This window comes from Lithobates pipiens, unplaced genomic scaffold (assembly GCF_037356315.1).
Source record: "Lithobates pipiens isolate NorthernLeopardFrog02 unplaced genomic scaffold, aLitPip1_a1.2 Scaffold_6, whole genome shotgun sequence".
NCBI classification, from domain to species: domain Eukaryota; kingdom Metazoa; phylum Chordata; class Amphibia; order Anura; family Ranidae; genus Lithobates; species Lithobates pipiens.
The window spans coordinates 1,354,153-1,380,867 of NW_027507881.1; the positions used below are offsets into that span (position 1 = coordinate 1,354,153).

The 26,715-nt window shown below is 44.3% G+C and overlaps 1 protein-coding gene across 1 annotated transcript in view; it reads left to right on the plus strand.

Moving 5' to 3' along the window:
- The first annotated feature begins 23,135 nt into the window (after nt 1–23,135).
- The window catches only part of LOC143958236 (vomeronasal type-2 receptor 26-like), a 62,282-nt gene continuing 58,702 nt past the window's right edge, over nt 23,136–26,715 (plus strand). Inside the window, exon 1 of the mRNA XM_077467753.1 lies at nt 23,136–23,384. Within this exon, the coding sequence (XP_077323879.1) occupies nt 23,136–23,384 (249 nt within the window). The remainder of the gene's footprint in view (nt 23,385–26,715) is intronic.

Genomic DNA, 26,715 nt, shown 5'->3' on the forward strand with positions numbered 1-26,715 from the left:
TACGGAGAGAGAGAAAGAGGGATAGATGGGATTATTGCGGTGCTCATAAAGATAAGAAAGAAGTATGGTATAAAAGTAAAAAAATAATTTTATTAGATATAATAAAAACAGCCACAATAATAGGGTAAATTCAAAATTTTGAAGCTACAAACACTGATATCCATACAGACAATAATCACAGTCCGTCAATTAGTTTAGATGAAGGGGTTCTTGGCTACTTAGATGAAATCCCGACATGTTTCGCCTACAAAGGCTTCTTCAGGGGAGCCAATGGTTGACAGAGGATAGTTTTAAAAGAAAAAAAGAAAGAAAATTCACTGTAAACAAAATACAACAGGGTTAGTGGATCCGGTCATAATAAAGAAAACAGCCCAGACTTTGGATGCGCCCGCCAATTTCAAAAAGTTGCTAAGCTCACAGAGCCAGGAATATATATCATTGTAGTAATAAAAAATAATTGGTTATACCTACCAAACTTAGAATGCGGGCCCTGTCTGCATATTAGAGTGAGGACGCCTCTAAAACGTGGAGAGCACACCAGTCCCTAAAACCCCAGAAGGTGACTGCAGGAGACAAAAGGAACAGACAAAAAGTCCACTTTTGTTGGAAATTATGGGGCCAAAGGGAGGCTCCCGTAGGCAGTTTAGAGAAAAGAAAGAAAGATTTTTTTCAATGTATTGCATAGTTGGATGGTAAAAAGGACCTACCTGGGTGAATTGGTGTAAAGTATGTCTCAAAAGGGGAGCTAAAGGCTGCAGATGAGCGGATTCATAGGATGATCTAATATCATGGTAATGACCTAGGATTGTGATTAAACAGATCAAAGGTTTCTCTGAGTAAGGCTAGTAAATGAATAACAGAATAGATAGATGAAATAGCGAAAAATGAATACAGTGTAATAGTAAATGGCATTATGCTCAAGTTGTTCAAATGGATCACTGAGAAAAGTATGCTTACCATAGACGGAAAAAAGCAGAGACAGGTGTTGCTGTACTCCACTAGAATGGATATAGATTCACTCTATGATAGAGGGTTTGGGTACAGAGCTGCAACAGATGGATCAATCAGCCGATATATGCAGCGCCTAAAGATGTGAATCTGAAGGATGGAAAACAAGGGGCAAACAGCCTCCGTAAGCATAAGGAGAAGAAAAAAAAAGGGGTATAGTTGAAAAATAGGAGAAGAGACATGGGCTGTGTGGACAGGCCATATACTTCTCAGTAGACTAACCTTTCCGACAAGATCACCACTATAGTGTCAATTGCAGGGCCGACACACCTGCAAGGTGGATGTGTCCTTTTATCCCCCACACATCCGGCGTCATCTCAACGACGTCGGATGTGAGCGGACGGCAAATGCAGGACTGCGCATGCGTTCCGAGTGAATGCGCCTACAGTCCCCATAGTGCACTGCGGCGGCGGCTCCGTAACCACGGAGACTCGAACGCCACCACAGGCGCATACGGGGATCATGGAGAGGCAGTGTAAAGGTTCGTTGAACCTATCGAGACCCTGCCCATCAGCAACAGACGCGGGACGCATTGTGCTGGTGAAGCAGTCTGCATACTCATAGGTCGGGCTTCCACATAGCTCGACCCGTGTGTCCATACAGGCACCGATGCCTGAGATAAAGGGAACAAGTGTGCTCCCACAGAGGGGTTCCCACCCAGGAGATGGGCTCGAAAAAATCATATGAGCGAGAACGAATTAAGGCAATTGTACAGAGTGAAAGCACATTGGTTAAATGGCTATTCAGAAGATGTTAGGGCAATGAATAGGCGAGCGAAAAGAAAGAGGGGGCTGTGTTCATAGGCCGAATCCACAATAGTAAAGAGATTCATTTAAACATAAAATAAAGTTACGATAATGGTGTGAATAAGACAGAAGTACATGTTGTAATGAGAATCAGTTATACATATGCAGAGATTAATACATTGTTTAGATTATGATACACCACATTTGGAAGAAGCAAAAAGAATAGGGCAAAGAAGATGTATAACCTGATTCATTGAATTTGTCCTTTAAGCAACTCTTACAGCAATTACATCTTATGAAACAATCAAAAATACATCAGATATTTATATAGAAAATGAAAAGTTTAACTTATTAAGAATAATTAAAAATGGACTCACACCAACATCGACATTCACATTCAACCAAACATCAGACAACATGCATACAAAGAAACAAACGAACAAGCAAACAACCAAGCAAACAATCACACAAACAAACAGACAAACATACCACCAAACAAACAAGTAGACAAACAGACAGACAAACAAAGAAATAATCAACCAGACAGACAAACAAACAATGAGAGGGGAAAGGGGAGGGAGGGGAAAAGAAAAAAAAAAAAAGGGGGGAATGGGAAAGACAGTCGGAGATATGGCATTTTATGAAAAGTTGGTGTCTGGATATATGAAGTATGGTTCTTTATGTAAATTTTTTTATCCAATTTGTATTTAAATTATGCATTTTTAAACTTAATCTAGGACGAAGTGATTAAAGAAAATGCTTATAAGTTATGTATTCATTTAAACCTGGATAACTTGTTGCCTCTAAAGCCCCGTACACACGAGCGGACTTATGTCCGACAGACTTCCAAAGGAGTTCCGTCGGAGTTCTGCTGGAATTCCGACAGAGTTCTGACAGACTTTTCGGCCGAACGGACTTGGCCACACACAATCACACTAAACTCCGACGGATTCGAACGTGATGACGTATGACCCGACTCGAATAAGGAAGTTCATAGCCAGTAGCCAATAGCTGCCCTAGCGTCGGTTTTAGTCCATCGGAGTAGCATACACACAAGCGGAGTTTTCGAAGGGGACCGGGTCCGGCGGAGTTCCTTCAGGAAAATTTGAGGCATGTTCCATATTCTAAAGTCCTTCGGACTTTGGCGAGTCAAAAGTCCGTTGCAGCCCACACACGATCGGATAGTCTGACGGACTCAGTCCTTCGGACTTTGGATGTTGAAAAGTCTGCTCGTGTGTACGGGGCATAAGGTGTATATCCACTGTGTTTCCAATTGCAGTAAACGGGTGTCAATTTCACCCCCTCGAGCATGAAGGGGTACATGCTCGAGGGCCGAAAAATGCACTCCGTTAGAATCAAAATTATGAGACGTGCCTATGTGTCTGTTTAATGCTGTAGTGCAAAGTCGTTTGGATAATGGTAGCATATGATCTCTAATCCGTTTAAAAAACGGACTTATATATATACTCACACACAACTATTTACTCTTGATATGAGATTTATTCTCAGTTGTTTTATTCATTTACAAATAAATGACTACAGCTATTTGTTCTCCTTAGATATTCCTCTGAAGAAGGGAATGTTTTCCTGAAACATGTCAGGCGTTTTGGAGTTCACATTATAAAACCATATATGAAACCTTTGATGCTGTGCAGACTATATATTTATATGTATGATTCCACGCATTGATATACAGTGGTGTGAAAAAGTGTTTGCCCCCTTCCTCATTTCCTGTTCCTTTGCATGTTTGTCACACTTAAGTGTTTCGGAACATCAAACCAATTTAAACAATAGTCAAGGACAACACAAGTAAACACAAAATGCAATTTGTAAATGAAGGTGTTTATTATTAAAGGTGAAAAAAAATCCAAACCATCATGGCCCTGTGTGAAAAAGTGATTGCCCCCTAAACCTAATAACTGGTTGGGCCACCCTTAGCAGCAACAACTGCAACCAAGCGTTTGCGATAACGTGCAATGAGGCTTTTACAGCGTCCTGGAGGAATTTTGGCCCACTCATCTTTGCAGAATTGTCCTAATTCAGTTACATTAGAGGGTTTTCGAGCATGAACAGCCTTTTTAAGGTCATACCACAACATCTCAATAGGATTCAGGTCAGGACTTTGGCTAGGCCACTCCAAAGTCTTCATTTTGTTTTTCTTTAGCCATTCAGTGGTGGACTTGCTGGTGTGTTTAGGATCATTGTCCTGCTGCAGAACCCAAGTTCGTTTCAGCTTGAGTACACGAACAGATGGTCGGACATTCTCCTTCAGGATCTCTTGGTAGACAGCAGAATTCATAGTTCCTTTTATCACGGCAAGTCTTCCAGGTCCTGAAGCAGCAAAACAGCCCCAGACCATCACACTACCACCACCATATTTTACTGTTGGTATAATGTTCTTTTTATGAAATGCAGTGTTCCTTCTACGCCAGATATACTTGGACACACACCTTCCAAAGAGTTCCACTTTTGTCTCATCGGTCCACAGAATGTTGTCCCAAAAGTCTTGGGGATCATCAAGATGTGTTGTGGAGAAATTGAGACGAGCTTTGATGTTCTTTTTGCTCAGCAGTGGTTTTCTCCTTGGAACTCTGCCATGCAGGCCATTTTTGCCCAGTCTTTTTCTGATGGTGGAGGCATGAACGCTGACCTTAACTGAGGCAAGTGAGGCCTGCAGTTCCTTGGACGTTGTTGTGGGGTCTTTTGTGACCTCTTGGATGAGTCGTCGCTGCGCTCTTGGGGTAATTTTGGGCGGCCGGCCACTCCTGGGAAGGTTCACCACTGTTCCATGTCTTCGCCATTTGTGGATAATGGCTCTCACTGTGGTTCGCTGGATTCCCAAAGCTTTGGAAATGGCTTTATAACCCTTTCCAGACTGATAGATCTCAATTACTTTCTTTCCCAATTGTTCCTGAATTTTTTTGGGTCTCGGCATGATGTGTAGCTTTTAAGGATCTTCTGGTGGACCTTACTGTGTCAAGCAGCTCCTATTTAAGTGATGCCTTGATTGTGAACAGGTGTGGCAATAATCAGGCCTGGGTGTGGCTAGAGAAATTGAACTCAGGTGTGGACAACCACAGTTATAGTATGTTTTAACAAGGGGGGCAATCACTTTTTCACACAGGGCCATGATGGTTTGGATTTTTTTTTTCACCTTTAATAATAAACACCTTCATTTACAAATTGCATTTTGTGTTTACTTGTGTTGTCCTTGACTATTGTTTAAATTGGTTTGATGTTCCGAAACACTTAAGTGTGACAAACATGCAAAGGAACAGGAAATGAGGAAGGGGGCAAACACTTTTTCACACCACTGTATGTATGGATTTTATACTGTTCTGTAAAAGAGAATTTTGTGTATAATTTTTGTGAATACATTTGAAATATATTTTTTACTTATATTTTGGTCTGCCTTAAAAGTCCCGCTGTACTGGGGGGTACTGTGATCTCCTTGTTAGGGGATCTTTCTATTTATATGTATCCTACTCGGGTTACCGCTCCGACCCCTTCAACATTGAAAGAGGAACCTGGCAGGGCTGACCATTATCCCATCTTCTATTCTCCTTAGCAATTGAACCCCTAGCCCAACTCATTAGATCCAATATAAATATAAAAGGCCTTGAACTAGGTGGTCACCAGCACAAATTATTTATGTTTGCCGACGATGTCTTAGTATTTCTAACCTCGCCCTACTATCAGCCCCAAACCTCATTGAAATACATAGTAAAATTCAGTAAATTATCTGGCCTCAAAATTAACCAACATAAATCACAAGCCCTAAATATTTCATTATCACCTGAATTACAAAAACAATTACAAGACTCCCTTCCATTTAAATGGTCGACAAAACATATATCATACTTAGGGATCTCATTAACTGCTAATCCAGCTGACTTATACTCTGCAAATTATCCACCCATGCTAACTCAACTAACTGCCTTAACCACCTCAATACAGTGCAGTTACACCCCCTTCCTGACCAGACCAATTTTCAGCTTTCAGCGCTCTCACAGTTTGAATGACAATTACTCAGTCATGCAACACTGTACCCATATGAAACTTGCGTCCTTTTTTCCACACAAATAGAGCTTTCTTTTAGTGGTATTTAATCACTAGTGAGTTTTTTATTTTTTGTGCTATAAATAAAATAAAACATACATTTTGTGAAAAAAATGCCTTTTTCTTTGTTTTTGTCATACATTTTTGCTAATTAGTAATTTTTCTTCATACATTTTGGCCAAAATGTATACTGCTACATATCTTTGGTAAAAATAACCCACATTAGTGTATATTATTTGGTCTTTGGGAAAGTTAGAGAGTCTACAAACTATGGTGCCAATCGCTGAAAATTGATCACTTCTGATCAGGCCTTCAGTACATCAGGTGAGTCTCATTTCTTGAGACACTAACAAGTCAGGAAAGTACAAATACCCCCCAAATGACCCCTTTTTACAAAGTAGACATTCCAAGGTAATAAGTAAGTAGCATGATGAGTTTTTTTAAGTTGTCATTTTTTCCCACAATTCTTTGCAAAATGAAGATTTTTTTTATTATTATTTTTTTTTTTACAAAATTGTCATATTATCAGGTTATTTCTCACACACAACGAAAATATTTTTGTAACAAAACACTGCGCTAATCTTTAAAAAATGAAAAGATATCTGAAAATATATGAAATATATGAAACACACAAGAGAGCTGCTAACACATCACTGGGGTATCGAGTGTAAGGTAAACAAATGCTGTATAAAAGTGTAGCGCTTCTCAGAGAATTTTTAGACACCAAACATGTTTGGTGTCTAAAAATTCTCTGAGAAGCGCTACACTTTTATACAGCATTTATTTCTCACACACAACATATGCATACAACAAATTACACCCCAAAATACATTCTGCTACTCTTCCCGAGTACGGCAATACCACAAGTGTGAGACTTTTACACAGCCTGGCCACATACAGAGCACCAACATTGATATAGTAGCTTCAGATGTTCTACGAGCAAAAATGACGCATCTCATTTCTCAACCACCTATTACACTTTTGAAGGCCCTGGAGTACCAGGACAATGGAATTGCCCATAAAATGACCCCATTTTGGAAAGCAAACACCCCAACGTATAATCTGTGAGGCATAATGAGTCTTTTGAATGGTTAATTTTTTTCCAGAAGTTTTTGGAATATGTGGGAAAAAAATAAAACGCATTTTTTTTTACACAAAATTGTCAATTTATGAGATATTTCTAACACATAGCATGTATATAGCAAAAATTACACCCCAAAACACATTCTGCTACTCCTCTCGAGTATGGCGATACCACATGTGTAGGACTTTTACACAGCCTGGCCACATAGAGAGGCTGAACATTGAAGTAGTACGTTCAGGCATTCTAGGAGCATAAATGACACATCTCATTTCATTCCTACCTATCACACTTTTGAAGGTCCTGGACCACCAGGACAGTGAAATTACCCACAAAATGACCCCATTTTGGAAAGCAAACACCCCAACGTATATTCTATGAGACATGGCCTGCAAATAGGTACTGGGGTACTCTGATGGGCTGGAGATAGGCACTCGGGTACTCTGATGGCCTGGTGACAGGTACTCGGGTACTCTGATGGCCTGGTGACAGGTACTCGGGTACTCTGATGGCCTGGTGACAGGTACTCGGGTACTCTGATGGCCTGGTGACAGGTACTCGGGTACTCTGATGGCCTGGTGACAGGTACTCGGTTACTCTGATGGCCTGGTGACAGGTACTCGGGTACTCTGATGGCCTGGTGACAAGTACTCGGGTACTCTGATGGCCTGGTGACAAATACTTGGGTACTCTGATGGCCTGGTGACAGGTACTCGGGTACTCTGATGGCCTGGTGACAGGTACTGGGGTACTCTGATGGCCTGGTGACAGGTACTCGGGTACTCTGGTGGCCTGGTGACAGGTACTCTGATGGCTTGGTGACTGGTATTTGGGTACTCTGAAGGGCAGTGACAGGTACTCATATGGACTGTGACAGGTACCTGGGTACTGAGATGAACTGTGACAGGTACTCAGATGAACTGTGACAGATACTCGGGTACTCAGATGAACTGTGACAGGTACTCCGGTACTCAGATGAACTGTGACAAGTACTCGGGTACTCAGATGGCCTGGTGACAGGTACTCGGGTACTCAGATGGCCTGGTCACAGGTACTGGGGTACTCTGATGGCCTGGTGACAGGTACTCTGATGGCCTGGTGACAGGTACTCAGGTACTCTGATGGGCTGTGACAGGTACTCTGGTACTCTGATGGGCTGTGACAGGTACTCGGGTACTTTGATGGGCTGTGACAGCTACTCGGGTACTCTGATGGGCTGTGACAGCTACTCGGGTACTTTGATGGGCTGTGACAGGTACTCGGGTACTTTGATGGGCTGTGACAGGTACTCAGGTACACTGTTGAACCGTGACAGATACTCGGGTACCCTGATGGACTGTGACAGGTACTCGGGTACCCTGATGGACTGTGACAGGTACTCGGGTACTCTGATGGACTGTGACAGGTACTCAGGTATTCTGATGTGCCGTGACAGGTACTCGGGTACCCTGATGTGCCGTGACAGGTACTCGGGTACCCTGATGTGCCGTGACAGGTACTCAGGTACCCTGATGTGCCGTGACAGGTACTCGGGTACTCTGATGGGCCGTGATAGGTACTCGGGTACTCTGATGGGCCGTGACAGTAACTCGGGTACTCTGATGGGCCGTGACAGGTACTCGGGTACTCTGATGGGCCGTGACAGGTACTCGGGTACTCTGATGGGCCGTGACAGGTACTCAGGTACTCTGATGGGCTGTGACAGGTACTCGGGTACTTTGATGGGCTGTGACAGCTACTCAGGTACTCTGATGGGCTGTGACAGCTACTCGGGTACTTTGATGGGCTGTGACAGGTACTCGGGTACTTTGATGGGCTGTGACAGGTACTCGGGTACACTGTTGAACCGTGACAGATACTCAGGTACCCTGATGGACTGTGACAGGTACTCGGGTACCCTGATGGACTGTGACAGGTACTCAGGTATTCTGATGTGCCGTGACAGGTACTCGGGTACCCTGATGTGCCGTGACAGGTACTCGGGTACCCTGATGTGCTGTGACAGGTACTCGGGTACCCTGATGTGCCGTGACAGGTACTCGGGTACTCTGATGGGCCGTGATAGGTACTCGGGTACTCTGATGGGCCGTGACAGTAACTCGGGTACTCTGATGTGCCGCGACAGGTACTCGGGTACTCTGATGGGCCGTGACAGGTACTCGGGTACTCTGATGGGCCGTGACAGGTACTCGGGTACTCTGATGTGCCGTGACAGGTACTCGGGTACTCTGATGTGCCGTGACAGGTACTCGGGTACTCTGATGGGCCGGGACAGGTACTCGGGTACTCTGATGGGCTGGGACAGGTATTCAAATACTCTGATGGACTGTGACAGGTACTCTGATGGACTGTGATTGACAGGTACTATGAGGGGTGGTGACAGGTCCTCTTTATTGGGGGGGCAATCAGTGTGATTGGTGTACACTGGGTGGTAACGGGATGTTACCGCAATCTCCTCCTCACACACGATCGGTGTGTGAGGAGGAGAACAACCCGGTAATATCTCGTTACCGCGGTTTGTTTACCTTTTAGTGATCGGCTGTGAAAGGATCATAGCCGATCACGTGGGTAAACAGACGACCAATGGCTGTTTACCAGCGTTGGTGACAAGCAGTGTTCCAGGGGAACACGCCGACACCGACGCGATCGTGCACATGCGCCGTGCACAGCCGGGGAGTGACCATATGTGATCGGCCGTGACTTCATCACGGCCGATCATGTGGTAAACAGCCACAATGGCTGTTCACCCCCTTCGGTGGCGAGCGGTGTCTCCGTGACACGCCGCCACCGAATAAACAGGGATGCGTGCGCATTTCCTGTTTAAACGGGAGGCTGTCATATGACGGCCTCCCACCACAATAGGTGCGCCGCTTGGCCGTCATTTGACGGCCGGCGGTCAGCAACTAGTTCATGAAAAATTGGTCTTCTTTACCATTAGCATGGATGGGTAGAATCAATGTGGTTAAAATGTCAATGCGACCTAAAGTTTTATACCTGTTCCGAGTTCTCCCTATGCATGTTCCTGCTAATTGTTTCTGTATAATTCAGCACAAATCAGCCCAATTTATTTGGGGTAAGCTTAAACCACGATTACCACAACCTACCCTATTTATGCCCCAAATCCGTGGAGGCCTAAGTGTTCCTAACTTCTCAAAATATTATTATGGTTCACAATTAGCACAAATAGCTAAGTACCATGCCACAAAAGAAATTTCTCTTTGAGTAGCAATAGAATCGGTGGACTGTGATCCTCTTTCCACATCGAATTTATTATGGCTTTCATCATCCCAAAGTCAATCAATAACAAATCCAGTCACAAAACATAGCCTCTCCATTTGGGATAGACTCAAATCCCGGTTTGGTCTCCAATCTCCACTTAACCCACTCCTTTCCTTTTTACACAATCCCTCCTTCTACCCAGCTTGGACTTTACCTTCCTCCTTCATGGCCTGGATAAATGTGGGTCTAACACAAATACATCACTTCTAAGAATCTGATAAAATCATAACATTCCCAACACTAAACAAATCTCACAATATACCTAATAATGAAACATTTAGATATTTACAAATTAAAAACTTTTTGTCCCAAAATGCCCCCACAAACTTGACAACTTCAAACTATACTACCTTTGAACGAGCTTGTATATCAGATCCACACAGACGAGGACTTAATTCCGACCTATATGCCCAGCTGCTTTCACATACAACCTCCTCTCCCCCGTCTTATACTTCTAAATGGGAGGCTGATTTAAATCTTCCTCCAAACTCATTAGATTGGGCACAAATACAAAATACACCACACCTTGAAACAAATGATAAAGTTCTACCAGGTGGTACCTAGTACCAGCACAAATATTGAAATTCCTTCCCCAATACCCCCCTCAATGTTTTCGAGGCTGTAGTGACCCAGGTACACATCTACACATTTGGTGGACTTGTCCCATAGTCCAGACCTTTTGGTCAAAAATATTTAATATTCTCTCCACAATGTTTGATACTACTTTACAACTTGATCCATCGGTGGCTCTCCTAAATAATAAACCACGAAACATAGCACAATGCCAATTTAAACTTCTACTATATGTCACGGCAGCAAAACAATCTATAGCTAAAGTCTGGCAGTCAGACAAGCTCTGTGAAGTGTCGGTAAAACAACGTGTAAAACATGTTATGATCCGTGCCAAAATGGAGGCAACCATACTTGATAAACTTGTTAAATTTGAAACACTATGGCTTCAATGGATAACACACATTCTACTGCCAGATTTTAACTTCTCACTTCTTTTACCCTGATGAGGCTCACCACCTTTATGGACACTAATGTTATATGATGACTGGTATATTTGAACAATCGATTCCCTCTGGAGACTCCTCATTCTCTCCAACCTCCTTTTAGATCCCACCCCTTTTTTTTCTACTTATTAAACTTCATTTTTAGATATGTATAACAGTGGGAATGTATTATTCCATTCTAATATTGAATAACTCTTTGGAAGAAAGTAAATGATCGCTTTAGAAACAATCTACCCAAAGTTGTGTTGGGGATGTTTTGGTGGGATGTCCATTCATCCAGGAAAAGCCGGGCCACATAGCTGGACCTTGGCCCTGGTTGGGTGGGTGTCTCTCTAGGACATCCCAATACAGACCGATTTATCCAACGATGTTGTATCTCTAGGTCTAATTCTTTAATATATGACATATTATTAATTTTCCTTTATGCAAATTATACCAGGTTTATAAATTTTTATGATTATATCCTTCACATATATTTACTGATAAAAGATTCCCATATTACTCTCTATACGGTAACTTTACTATTGTTATTCAAAATGAATAACTGAGAAGTTCCTTTATTCAAGTTTGATAGCCCTATACAATGTTAAAACTTGTATTATTAACATGTATTGTATCATTCTCAATAAATTATTTAAAAAGAGAACAGCAGATGAGGGAACATTGTCCTCATCTTCCTGTGAAGAATGGACCCAGAAGTGATGTGCTCTGATCCCTTCTGGGTTCAGTGTTGTCATTCCCCGATCTCCATGGCCAGGGAACAAGATGTTTGAGCATGATTGCGCTTTGTCCTTACAGAGTGCATTAACGCCGCGTACAGACGATCGGACATTCCGAAAACAAAACTGTGGATTTTTTTTCCGACGGATGTTGGCTCAAACTTGTCTTGCATACACACGATCACACAAATGTCGGAAATTCTGAACGTCAAGAACGCGGTGATGTACAATACGTATGACGAGCCAAGGAAAATCAAGTACAATAGCCAGTGTGGCTCTTCTGCATGATTCCGAGCATGCGTGGAATTTTGTGTGTTGGAATTGTGTACACACAATCAGACAACCAGCTCTCAAACATTTGTTGTTGGAAATTCCGACAGCAAATGTCTGATGGAGAATACACACGGTCGGATTTTCCGACAACAAGCTCCCATCCAACATTTGTTGTTGGAAATTCCGACCGTGTGTACGTGGCATTAGAGTCTAATAGACCCCAATGTCTCCTTAAAGACATTTCTAGAGTTCTTCCAACTCTTATTCATTCAAAGTCTTCTGTACATAAACAATACATCTGATTATTAGATGTCAGCCTTGGATTCTAATCCCAGGACACTAAATGAGAGCAGAGAAATTATCGTACATGGAACCCAAAGCTGAGCACTCAGAAAATGATAAATCACAACTCTGCATTACTGAATAACCTCACATCACTTTTATTATTCCACATTTCAAAAGTGAAGCCCCTAATACCTTACAGGGCCCCGCACCCCGAATAAGTAATTATACAAACATCAGTACGAAATATACTGTATGTCTTCTCCAGAGCACCGATATATATTTTCAGACCTATATTAGGGACACATACATAATCCAAATAAATCAATTTGATTGTCTAAATTCTAGAAAGGTGCAATCCACAAATCACTTACTAAGGAGTCACCAAAGCAACACCCAACATAGGGGCCAATCATAATGTATGAATGAGAGAGTAAGATGATAATGAGATTGTTGGGAAGTTGTTGGGTTGTATAACACGGACCCCCAGCTAGGAGCTTCTAAAAAAACACGGCTTTGGGTTTACCATCCATGTCCAATCATCTCTCTGATCTCCATGAAGAGAACACGTCCCCTGCACTATACTATTACATATGGGGTGTGTTAGTCTGCTTGTGATAACAATAACATTAAAAAAAGCTTTAAAAATGTAATATTTAATAAAACAAATAGAAACAATGAAACTTTTTAATGTCCCGCCCCATATGAACTTTTGTGTACAAAACTGACGACCCCCCACACATATTACACATATTACACACATACTACACACATATTACACATATATTACATACATATTATACACATATTACATACATATTACGTACATATTACATACACATTACATGTATATTACATACATATTACACACATATTACACATATTACACACATACTACACACATATTACACATATATTACATACATATTATACACATATTACATACATATTACGTACATATTACATACACATTACATGTATATTACATACATATTACACACATATTACATACATATTACACATATTACATGCATATCACATACATATTACACATATATTATATACATATTACACACATATTAAACACATATTATATACATATCACACACATATTACACACATATTATATACATATTACACACATATTGTATACATATTACACACATATTACACACATACTGCACACATATTACACACATATTATATACATATTACACACACATATATTAAACACATATTACATACATTTTACACACATATGACATACATATTACACACATATTACACACATATTACATACATTTTACACACATATTAAACACATATTACACACATATTATATACATATTACACACATATTACATACATTTTACACACATATTAAACACATATTACACACATATTATATACATATTACACACATATTACACACATATTACACACATATTAAACACATATTACACACATATTATATACATATTACACACATATTACACACACACATATTACACACATATTACACACATATTACATACATATTACACACATATTACACACATAAGCAGAGACCTCAACCTTAAGTAAAGGCAGCTGGAACAGCCAGCAACCGAATACAACAACTCCTTCCGCATCCATATAGGCATCCCCTGATCAACTTGCGCGCTAATAGCCTCAAGCACGACGGCAAGTCTGATACCTAGCCCCACCTCAGGATCAATACCCTGATCAGGATCATCATCTTAGGCCCATAGTACCATCAACAGCATCCACAAACCATGTGCCACTTCAAATACTCAGCTGAAGTTCTGCACAGACTAAGGAACATCAACACCACATTGCCATCGTCATACAAAAAATACTTCAAAGAGAACAACTATTAAAAACCAGACGACAACCAGCTCCCAACCACAGGAAGACATCTACTCGACCACTACAATTAGATTGCGCCTTGATTAACGCCAGGTCTGCAGTCAAACATAGACTGGAAGTACACGACTTCATCATCGAGAACAATGTAGACTGCCTCTTCATCACCGAAAGCTGGTTAACCTCTGACTGCAACACCATCCTCACCGAATTGGTGCCGGAAAACTACAGGATCCTAACCGAACACCGGATAGGGAAAAAAGGAGGAGGCCTAGCAGTGATCTTTAAAGGTCACCTGGATCTCACTAAACCATCATCTCAGAACCCAGTGTCTTTTATGGAAACCCTGATGCTACATTTTCAACCAACACCCCATGACACCACTCATATTCTACTGTGCTACAGACCACCGGGACCAAAGTCCAATCTTCTTTCACCCCTCACGGAATCCTTTGCAATGCACACCCTAAAATTCAAAAATTTCCTGGCACTCTGAGATTTCAACCTTTGGGCAAACGAGCCTAAAGACCCCATCATGACTGCCTGCATCAATCAACTAGAAGAACTGGGTCTACAGCAACTGATAAAGACTCCCACGCATGGGTCAGGACACACCCTGGACCTCATTTTCAAACAGAACATCGACGTCAACATACTCGACAACATAACTCTGCCATGGACGGATCACCACGCCATCAAATTCAAAATCGCTACCAACATCACCAACGCAAAACGGAAACCTGTAACAACGCACTGGACCAGATCGCATAAAAAACTGTACTCCGAAGCCATCAAAACCACTCTGTCCAAAAAAATATCTACAATAACCTTAAACCACTCTACGGAGGAAACACTCAACTCCCTGAACAAGGCATTACTGCAATCAGCAGACTCGGTAGCCCAAAAACGCAGGGCTCTCATCAGGAAGAAAAATGCTGGATGGTTTAATAGCTCCCTCTCCGTACTAAAGCAAGAACGCAGAAGAGCGGAAACAACATGGGGAAGAAATCCCACCGAGGAAAACCTATTTAACTACAAAGGTCTGACAGAGAATTATCGGAAAGCAATCTTCAAAGCCAAAAAGGACCACTTCTCATATACAATCTCAACGGCCACAAACCAACCACGGAAACTGTTTAAAATGGTTAATCAATCAATGAATCCGGTGTGCCTAGAACCCCCAGAAAGCGAATCCCAGGATTACTGTGACAAACTGTCGGATTTTTTCATCGATAAAGTCAAAACCATCAGGGAAACAATTTGTCAGAAGAAAACATCCAACCTCAGCCAGCAAATACATAAAGAGGATGTCCGCACCAACATACCGCAACCGCCAAAATTTTCACTATCCCCAATTACCGTAGACACCGCAAAAAACATCATTAATAAACTGCGTGACAGTACCTCACCTATTGACATCATCCCCACAAAACTACTGAAAGAATGCTCCGACATCGTGGCTCCAACCATAACCCACCTCATAAACCGATCATTCCACGAAGGGATTGTTCCCAGCATCCTCAAACAAGGCATCGTCAAACCTCTACTCAAGAAACCAAACCTGGACCCTCAGGATCCAAACAACCGTAGGCCGATTACAAGCCTCAACACCATTTCTAAGATCATGGAGAAAGCTGTAGTACATCAGCTACAACTTCACCTGGATACTCACAAACTCCTGGACCCGCTGCAATCAGGCTTCGGCCCGGGTCATGGAACAGAAACAGCTCTCCTCAAGATTTGGGATGACGCCCTCGAAGCAGCAGATGACGGAGAGCCGTGTCTCCTTGTACTGCTAGACCTAAGTGCAGCGTTTGATACAGTAGATCACAATACTCTACTGGTCCGCCTCACAGAAGTAGCCGGAGTCCAAGACATAGATCTCCATTGGTTCGCGTCCTTCCTAGGAAATCGGTCACAGACAGTGAAACTAGGAAAATTCTTCTCCGAAACTCGGGCAGTCACCTGCGGAGTCCCTCAAGACTCTTCGTTGTCACCCGTTCTCTTCAACATTTACATTCGCCCACTCCTTCAAATCATCAGATGCTCAGATCTCTGCTTCCACTCTTACGCTGACGACACGCAACTTTATTTCCGGATCAATGGAAAAAAAGATCACCAACAACAACTTGAAAACTGCCTCAAATCAATAGAGGACTGGATGACCACCAACTCCCTCCAGCTGAACCAATCAAAGACAGAGCTTCTAATCTTACACCCAAATCATAAGCCCGCAACCAAAACCTCCTGGTCTCCACCAACCGTCTTTGGGCAGACTATCTCCCCAAAGACCAAAGCGAAGAGTCTCGGGGTTATTTTAGATGCACAAATGTCAATGGATGCGCAAATAGGATCTGTAGTCAGTGGATCTCACCATCTGCTGCGCATGCTTCGCAGACTCATCCCTTTTATCCCAAAGAATGACAAAGCAGTGGTAGTTGGAACAATCATTAATTCACGACTGGACTACGCAAACTCGCTTTACATAGGATTACCACAATATCAACTTGCGCGATTACAACTGATCCAAAACACGGCGGCAAGGCTGATAACAGGAAAAAAACCCTGGGAATCCATTTCTCCTTCACTGAGGAGCTTACATTGGCTAACCGTAAAAAATCGGATCACGTTTAAGACCCTTTGCCTCACCCACAAATGCGTGCATAGAGAAGCTCCGCAATACCTAATGGAGAAAATAAATCATTACACACCAAACCACAGTCTTCGATCAGCCAACAAAAACCTCCTCCTCGTGCCCTAAGCCCGGTATAAATCCAAGGGTGATCGGAGATTCGCTGTCCAAGGGCCTCGGCTATGGAATGCTCTACCAATCAACATCCACCTGGAAGAAAATCACCTGGCTTTTAGGAAAAAACTCAAAACCTTCCTCTTTTAGCAGATGATCAAAGCTCGCCACAGCGCCTAGAGGCGATTCAGTTCGCATTTTGCGCTATATAAATATTTCATTCATTCATTCATTCACATATTAAACACATATTACACACATATTATATACATATTACACACATATTACATACATATTACATAAATATTACACACATATTACAATTTGCTACGTCTGTTGGAGTGTAAATAAAAATTCTTAAAGCGGATTTCCACCCTATAATGGAACTTCCACTTTTCAGACCCCTCCCCCTTCAGTATCACATCTGGCACCATTCAGGGGGGAGCAGATGCCGGTCTAATCCAGGTATTTGCTCCCACTTCCTGGCAGAGATGACCTCGGCGATCGTGGTGACCTATGCCACTTCCGGTGCCTCCTCTCTCCTCCCCCGCTGTATTCCGGGAGACACACGGGTTCCACAACACAGTGGGGACCAGTGAGGACGCTCAGCGTGACTCGGGCATGCACAGTAGGGGGCCCGGAAGTGAAGCCGCACGTCTTCACCGACTGATTCCCTCACCAAGGACGGCGGCGCCGGCATCTGAGAGATGAGGGAGAGATCTGCCCCGACACTGTGGGCGCCCCGGACAGGTAAGTGTCCTTATATTACCCCCATCAAATCATTCTCTGCAGCTATTGCCTTTTGTACCACCCCCTCCCTTTAGAATGTAAGCTGAGCAGTGCCCTCTTGTACCTTCTGTATTGTATTGTAATTGTGTTGTCCCCGCTCTACATTGTAAATCGCTGCGTAAACTGTTGGTGCTATATACATCGTGTATAATAGTCATCAGCTGTAGGATTTGTATCTTCTGGATTATAACATTATTTTCCGGCAAAGCTCGGCTTTACGTCATTATTCTACTGCTAGTTCTAAATGAAAGCTGCGTTCAGTCCGAAATGTTATTATTAGATATAATCTCCAAAAATTCCCCTATAATACCCTGATAATCCCCCCAAAAATCTCCATATAATCCCTGATAATCCCCCCAATAATCCCCAATAATCCCCTGATAATCTCCCGATAATCCCCCTATAATACCCTGATAATCTCCCTATAATCCCCCTATAATCCCCCTGATAATCCCCCCAAAATCTCCATATAATCCCCCGATAATCCCCCTATAATCCCCCAATAATTCCCCCCAAAACCCCCCTATAATTGCCGATAATCCCTCAAAAATCACCCTATAATTCCCGATAATCCCCCAAAATCACCCTATAATCCCCGATAATCCCCCCAAAAATACCCCTATAATCCCCGATAATCCCCCTATAATCCCCTGATAATCTCCCCAAAATACCCCCTATAATCCCCGATAATCCCCCGAAAATACCCCTATAATCCCCAATAATATCCTGATAATCTCCCTATAATCCCCCGATAATCCCCCTATAATCCCCGTATAATCCTCATGATTAATGTCTTTTAGTAAAGGAATGCCATACACCAAGGTCCGCTTTGTGATTTCTTACTAAGTCCCAGTAGGCCGCCGCTGTCTCATGTGGGGGCATCTGAAGCCGGGCTGTATCTCTTCCTGTACTCCATGGTTACCCAGCATGCACCTCCAGATCTCACACATGCTCAGAGCAGCACAAGCCATGTAATAAGTTGTATTAAGAAGTTAATCTACATTTACAAAGATTAGAAATCTAGAAATATAAAAATCTCCTGCAAAAGGTAATTACTTTATAAGAGATGATAATTGTAAATGATATCCCTCCTTTATATATAGAGAAAATCTGCACAGAGAGACACATATCATTTACAATCAGCATTGTTTAAAAAGTAATTACCTTTTGCTGAAGCTGCCCCATCAAACTGCCCCATCAATAGTGCTCCATCATATTGCCCCATCAAAACTGCCACATCCTGTTGCCCCATTAAAATTGCCCCATCATTTTGCCCCCATCAAAACTGCCTCATTATATTGCCACATCAAACCTGCTCCCATTAAAACTTCCCAATCAAAACTACCCCATCATATTGCCACCATCAAAACTGCTGCACCAAAATCGTTCCCATGAAAATTGCCCCATCATAACTGCCACCATAAAAATTGCCCCAGTATACTGCCCCCATTAAAATTGCCCCATCATATTGCGACCATCAAAACTGCCACATCAAAACTTCCCCATCATATTGCCACCATCAAAACTTCCCCCATCAAAATTGCCCCATCAAATATGCCCCATCAAACTTGCCCCATCAAAATTGCCCCATCATACTGCTACAATCAAAATTGCCCCATCAAAACTGCCTTATCCTGTTGGCCCCATCAAAACTGCCACATCAAAACTGCCCCATAAAAATTGCCACCATCAAACCTGCCCCCATCAAAACTACCCCATCATATTGCCACATCCTGTTGCCCCATCAAAATTGCCCCATCATATTGCCTCCATCAAAACTGCCTCATCATATTGCCACCATCAAACCTGCCCCCATCAAAATTACCCCATCATATTGCCACCAACAAAACTGCCTCATCAAAATTGTCCCCATCGGGGGGCGTGGCCGGATGTAGACCTAGGAGGACGTGTGGTGCTGGAGCTCCTGCCATCCTGATAATAATCCTCTGCCATCCTTCGCCTGTCTGACCTTAGGGACGGCCAAACTATCTCCCCTGTGCTTCTGACATTCCGCTGGGCTGCGTCGAGGCGTTATTGGAGTGGAGAGCGGTATCCCTGGCGGCCCTGAGGCTTGCGGCCTAGCTGACTCGCGGTGTCCGGCCGCCATCTTGCGGCCTGTAGAGCCTCCGGACCGGCCGCTGTGGAGTACCGAGTGCGGGAATCGGCCACACCGGGGCGCGGAACGAAGGGGAAGGAGAACCATCCTCGGGCCATACCGCCGAAAACGGATGCCGTGACGGCCACGATCCGTCGCAAACGGCCGCGCAGCGGTGCATATACTGCGGGGAGGACTGTCTGCTATGTGGAGGCCCTGTACCAACTTTGCTGGGGCGGTGAGTCCTTAACTGGGGGGCTTTAATAACTGCACAGAAGAGGTGGAGAGAGGAGAGGGGGAGAGGGTAGCAGCCCTGGTGCCATTCCCTGCTGCTTTACATGCTGGACAGATCAATTGCATGAACTGAATATTTTAAAGGGCCATACTCCACCTTCCTAGTACATAGCAAGACTGTATGCATTCTGTATTGTTTTGTTTATGGCTGTGAGTGGCTCGTAGGCTACCAGAATTGTGCTTTTTGTCATCATCATCATTCTCTGCTGCATCCCAGCGGTTACATATCCTTAAAGGGCCGCACCACCCTCTCTACCCACAAGTGTATTCACAGCCAGCTTGCCCGCTATCTTATCCTCATGCCCTCCAAAGGCAAGTCTGCAGCTAAGAAAGCAGCGTTACAGCCTGCGCAGACTCCTAGTGACTTTCTAAATCAATTCAAGGCTCTCATGGCAGATATGGAGCAGGCGGCCCCACAGGAGGCTAACACATCTGCACCCACGGTACCTCCAACCAATGATACCACTGTTATTCTTGCAGCGATTGAGCAAAGCAGAACTTCCTTGTTGGTGCGTATAGATCACCTGGCGGAGGAATGCAACCTTATAAGAGCAGATTTTGATAAATTCCGGGGCAGGCTCTCGGAGACTGAATCGCGCATCTCTGCGACGGAGGACACTACTCACCGTCACGATGCGGCCATCCAAGCGCTGCAGCGCACGGTCCAGACTCTGGTGGCCGAATCCGATGACGCTGAAAACCGTTTGCGCAGAAACAATGTCAGGGTCTTGGGCCTACCGGAGGGGGCAGAGGGGCACCGTCCGGCTGAATTTGCTGAAGATTTCTTTAAATCGTTGCTTAACTTGACCGATGTTCCTCCAACGTATGTGATCGAGAGAGCTCACAGGGTCCCGACCAGTCGGGGTCCTCCGGGGGCCCCCCCCAGACCGTTCTTGGTACGCTTTCTCAATTTTCAGGACCGTGATCGGATCCTACGTGAGGCTCGCAAACATCAGACTCTGTCTTTTGAGAACACGGTGGTGCACCTGTATCCTGATTTCTCTGCGGATCTTCAGAGACGACGCAAGACATTTACAGACGTCAGAAGGAGGCTCCGTGAGCGTGAGCTGAAATATTCTATGCTTTATCCTAGCCGACTGCGGGTGCAACATGGAGGATCGGTGAAATTCTTTGAGTCTCCCGTGGAAGCAGATCAATGGCTGCAATCACTGTAACTGGCCTGCTATGACACTCCTGATCACCAAGTTGCGGATTGATTGGTAGCTACCTGCTCTTTTTTCTTCTTTGTTGTTGCTATGGGTGGTTGGTGCCCCACGTCAGGAGGGCCTGCCTCCTCTGCACATGTGTCCCCGGCTGGAATATACTTGATATTTACCAAGAAGCCTGACGCGCTTTGGCCAGGGTGGGGGGCGGGTGGTGGCAGTCGAAGGCAGCTTCTTCTGTACATTATCCTGCAGGTTCCCTGCCTCAGGTGTGGCGGCCTGTCATGGTTGCCCATATCATTTTTGTGCTTACCCCCACCTGGATAAACGAGTTGGCGGCAGGCACGTAGCGGCACAGGCTTTCCGGATATCCATACCGAAGGACGGACGGGCTGTGAAGGGAGTGGGAGCTCCAGGCACATGAACACTATGTCCATGTTACTTTAGACTCTTGACTCTTTTATTTTGGTTATAGGGTTTTTTTTACTTTTTGTCTTGTGGTCCTTTTTGACCCATCAAGGCTATGCCTTTCGGGACTGTTTTTGGACTCAGTTTGGGGATAAGCTGCGTGTACATGTTTTTTTGTGTTGTTACACGGCAGCAGGGTGTCGTTTGTACTGTATTTACCGACTAACGAGTTATGTGGGGAATGATGGCGGGATCGGGGTTTAATGTAGTTTCATGGAATGTTAGAGGTCTTAACGATAAATTCCGTAGAGCTTTAATGTTTCAATATTTAAAAACGTTAAATCCTCATGTGGTGTTCTTGCAGGAGACGCATCTGGATGGGAGCAGGGTGCTGGCCTTACGCAGAGCCTGGGTACAGAGAGCGTTACATGCTACATACTCTACCTACTCCAGGGGAGTATCAATTTTAATCAGTAAGGCGGTACCGTGCACCATCCACCATGTGATCTCAGACCCGGCTGGTAGGTTTTTGGTAATTGTGGCGGATATTGGTGCGTGCAAAATGGTATTGGTGAATGTTTATATCCCACCCCCATTCCAGATTCAGATCCTGTATGACCTTTTGGGTAAACTGGCGCCTTACATGCATCTCCCTCTCCTTATAGCCGGGGACTTTAATGCTATCCTATCTACTGCTTTGGACTCGTCCAATGCATCTAGGGTGGCGTCGGCCGATCTCTCTACCTGGGCGGCGGTTGCTTCCCTGACAGAGCTTTGGCGTTGGAAAAACCCTGTCACCAGAGGTTACTCATATTTGTCAAAAACTCATAAATCCTCTTCGAGAATAGATTTAGCATTTGCAAATACTTCTATGCTGCAATTAGTGGGGGGGGGGCACAATATTTAGCGGGGTGTATTTCAGACCATTCGCCCTTGTCAATTCATATTGGATCCACCGTAGGTCCTACGGGGAGGGGGTGGAGATTGAACCCGGGGTGGTTGGAGGTGGAAGAGGTGTCCTCTCACGTAGCGCCACACTTTGCACATTATTGGGAGGATAACGAGGGGTCTGCCGACGCCGCCATAGTTTGGGATGGCTTTAAGGCCTGCATGCGGGGGCACTATATTTCAGCCATTAAGCAGGCCCGCAGGTCCCATAATCAGATAGATCAAGAATTGCAGGACAGGGAGAGGGTGTGTGCTATGGAGCACGTGAATAATCAGTCTGATGTCACTTATGGCGCACTGCTGGAGGCAAGGCGTGCTTTAGCACTCCATTACTCTGATCTAACACACACATCTAGGACAAAAATGGCTGAATCCATCTTTGAACAAGGGGATAAGAACGGTAAACTGTTAGCCATGCTGGTGGCTGAGCAACGGGTACAGACTAATATCCCTTGTATCAAGAACACTCAGGGTGACCTTTTGACAACCCAGACGGACATACTGGACACATTTGTGGAATACTACAAGACTCTGTACGCACCCATTCCGACTTATGACATGGCGGAGTTAGACGGGGAGTTAGCATCGTTGCAGATCCCGAGGCTGTCTGAGGTGGATAGGGACTTTTTGGAGGCTGACATAACGACGGAAGAAATTGAAAAAGCTATTAGGTCCTTCCCTCCCCGTAAATCCCCAGGGCCTGACGGCTTCTGCATCGAGTGGTATAGACAGCATTTGGAAGAATTGGTTCCTAGACTTAAAAACCTATATGATTACTGCTTGGAACACAGGTGTCTCCGGGCTTCTTTGCTGGAGGCACAGGTGATCTTGCTGCCGAAGCCGGGCAAGGACCCCTTATCATGCTCGTCATATCGACTGATTGCACTGCTGAACCAGGACTTAAAAATTTTAACCAAGGTGCTGGCTACCCGACTCTCTCAGGTTATCACGACTCTGGTGGATATAGATCAGACGGGTTTCATTCCGCAGAAATCTACTGATACTAATTTACGCAGATTGTTTGCCCGCCTACAGATTGAACACCCAGAAAAAGGATCTAGAGTGGTAGTTTCCCTGGATATGGCCAAGGCCTTTGATTCAGTAGACTGGCAATACATGTTGACGGTTCTGCTGAAAATGGGCTTTGGGGAGATCTATGTGACCTGGATTTCTTTGCTTTACAGTTCTACACAGGCGGGTATCAAGATAGCTAACTCAGTTTCACCCCAATTCGGCGTTCACAGGGGCACGCGTCAGGGGTGTCCTTTATCCCCGTTCTTATTTGCATTGGCAATAGAACCGCTGGCTATAGCCCTGAGGCTATCACCTGGGGTAGGAGCATTGGAGGTGGGGGGTATTAGGGAATGTATAGCGCTATATGCAGACGACATGCTCCTCTTCTTGAAGGATGCAGGGCCATCTTTGGAGGCAGTGTTTGGGGTGCTCGACAAATTTGCTGAGTTCTCCGGGCTCCGGGTCAATTGGGAGAAATCCAACGTGCTGGCTATTGACGGGGAGGCGCGGGAGTTGGCGACCACTAGGGTCCCCATTGCCTGGGTGCAAGAATTTTAATACTTGGGAGTGAGAGTTTCGCCAAGAGTGGGCGACTTTATGTCTCTGAATCTCCTTCCCTTGCTGGCCAGGGTGAAGGGGCAGCTGGAAGCTTGGAAGCATCTGCCGCTGTCCCTCATCGGTATGGTTAACCTGCTCAAAATGAAGGTTCTGCCTGTGTTCCTTTACCTTTTACGTAATTCCCCTATTTGGGCTCCCTGCTCATTTTTTCGGTGGGTTAATAGTCTCTTTGGATCCTTTTTATGGGCCGCTACGCACCCCCGCATATGTCTCAGGGTTTTGCAAGAGCCATGGGGTCAAGGTGGCTTGGCATTGCCGGATATTTTTAAATATTATTTAGCTGGGCAAATGGTGGTCGCCGGACGGTGGCTGACACGGGAGGACGGGGATTCGGCAAATGTACTGGAGGCGGCCCTTTTGGGCTCCTATTAGAGCCTGTCCTATCTGGTGTATAGGGGTTCAGGGGCTTCACCAGCTCTGACGGCCTCTATGCGGGCAACGATACAGGCATGGGAAAAAGCGCAGACCTTGATGAAACAGCCAGAGGGGAGTTGGTCTCCTGACACTCCTCTATGGTTCAATCCTAAATTGCCACATTTTGGGGACATACCAGACCGTTTGGTATGTTTGTATGTTATTAATGTGTTGAAAACTTTCAATAAAAATAAATAAAAAATAAATAAAAATTGTCCCCATCAAAATTGTCCCCATCAAAATTGCCCCATCCTAACTGCCACCATCAAAATTGCCCCATTATAATGCCCCCATCAAAATTTCCCCATCATACTGCCACAATCAAAACTGCCACATCACAACTGCCCCATCATATTGCCACCATCAAAATTTCCCCATCAAAACTTCCCCATCATATTGCTCCATCAAAATGGCCCCATCAAAACTGCCCCATCAAACTTGCCCCCATCAAAATTGCCCCATCATACTGCCACAATCAAAATTGCCCAATCGAAACTGCCCCATCCTGTTGTCCCCATCAAAATTGCTCCATCATATTGCCCCCATCAAAACTGCCCCATAAAATTGCCCCATCAAAACTGCCCCATCAAATTGCCCCATCATAATGCCACCATCAAAACTGCCCCCATCAAAATTGGCCCATCAATACTGCCACCATCAAAATTGCCCCATCAAAACTGCCTCCATGAAAATTACCCCATTATATTACCAAGATCAAAACTGCACCATCAATATTGCTCCCTCAAAACTGCCCCTATCATATTACCACTTAAAAACTATCCCTGTATTATAAATGATTAGTATTGGTGTGTCCCCTCCTCCTCCCCCTGACTCTGTATGTAAGATGAGATGGTCCAACCCCTCCCCACCTCCCATCACTGTGTATAAGAAGCTTTGGTAACCATGGAAACAAAAGCTTGGATACCCTTTTTATAAATGGCCACCGTCTTCCATGGTGTCATATCCGGTGTACAAATACCGGATGGTACGGCCCGGCAAAGCCGATTGGTGACACAAATCTCCCAGAACGCATTGCAGAGTGGAGATGAGAAGCTCCACCTCCAGGGAGGGGGAAGGGAAAATTTCCATCCTGAATATAATAAAATAATAAAATGAGGAATGTCTGTGATCCGCCCAGCGCGGATCGGGAGGACGAGGACGTCACATTATGGAGGAACTCCGCTGTGAGAAAAACTCTTGTGCCGCGTACACACAACAGGACTTAAGTCCGGCAGACTTTCGATGGAGTTCTGACGGAGTTCTGACAGAGTTCTGATGGACTTTCCGAATGAACGGACTTGGCCACACACAATCACACCAAAGAAAATACGGGTTGGATATCCAGTTGTGTGACATTGTCTGACATGTAAAATGACAGCGGCCCCCCTTCCCATCTATAGGGTCTCAGGATCTCAGGATATACTGTACAGTCATGTGTTGGGGGGGTCCTCAGACCTAAAATGTGGCAAAATGAAAGAAATCTCTCTGGCAGGGAAAGGGTTAAATCTCGGTTACTGCTTGTTAATAATCTGTATATTATGGGATGTTCCTGGCCTGGCTACAGCTCTACATTCAGTGGGTAGAAGAGATCTTCCCATTCTCCTGAATGGAAGAATAAAGCAATAGAGAAATCATCAATCCATTGTTTGGAGGTTTATGGAATCACATTTCTGTATCTTCTGCTCTAAGAAAACATCATAGAGGGATTTATTAAAGGGGGGATTTTGGTTCTGTTCAGCCGCTGTAATCTGACCAGTAGGGATGAGCTTCGTGTTCGAGTCAAACGTACGTTCGACTCGAACATTGGCTGTTCGTCCGCTCGGCGAAGTCCGAACATTTTGGTCCATTCGCGTCAAATTCGTGTGTGCGCTCATGGCCCACAATGCACTGCGATGGC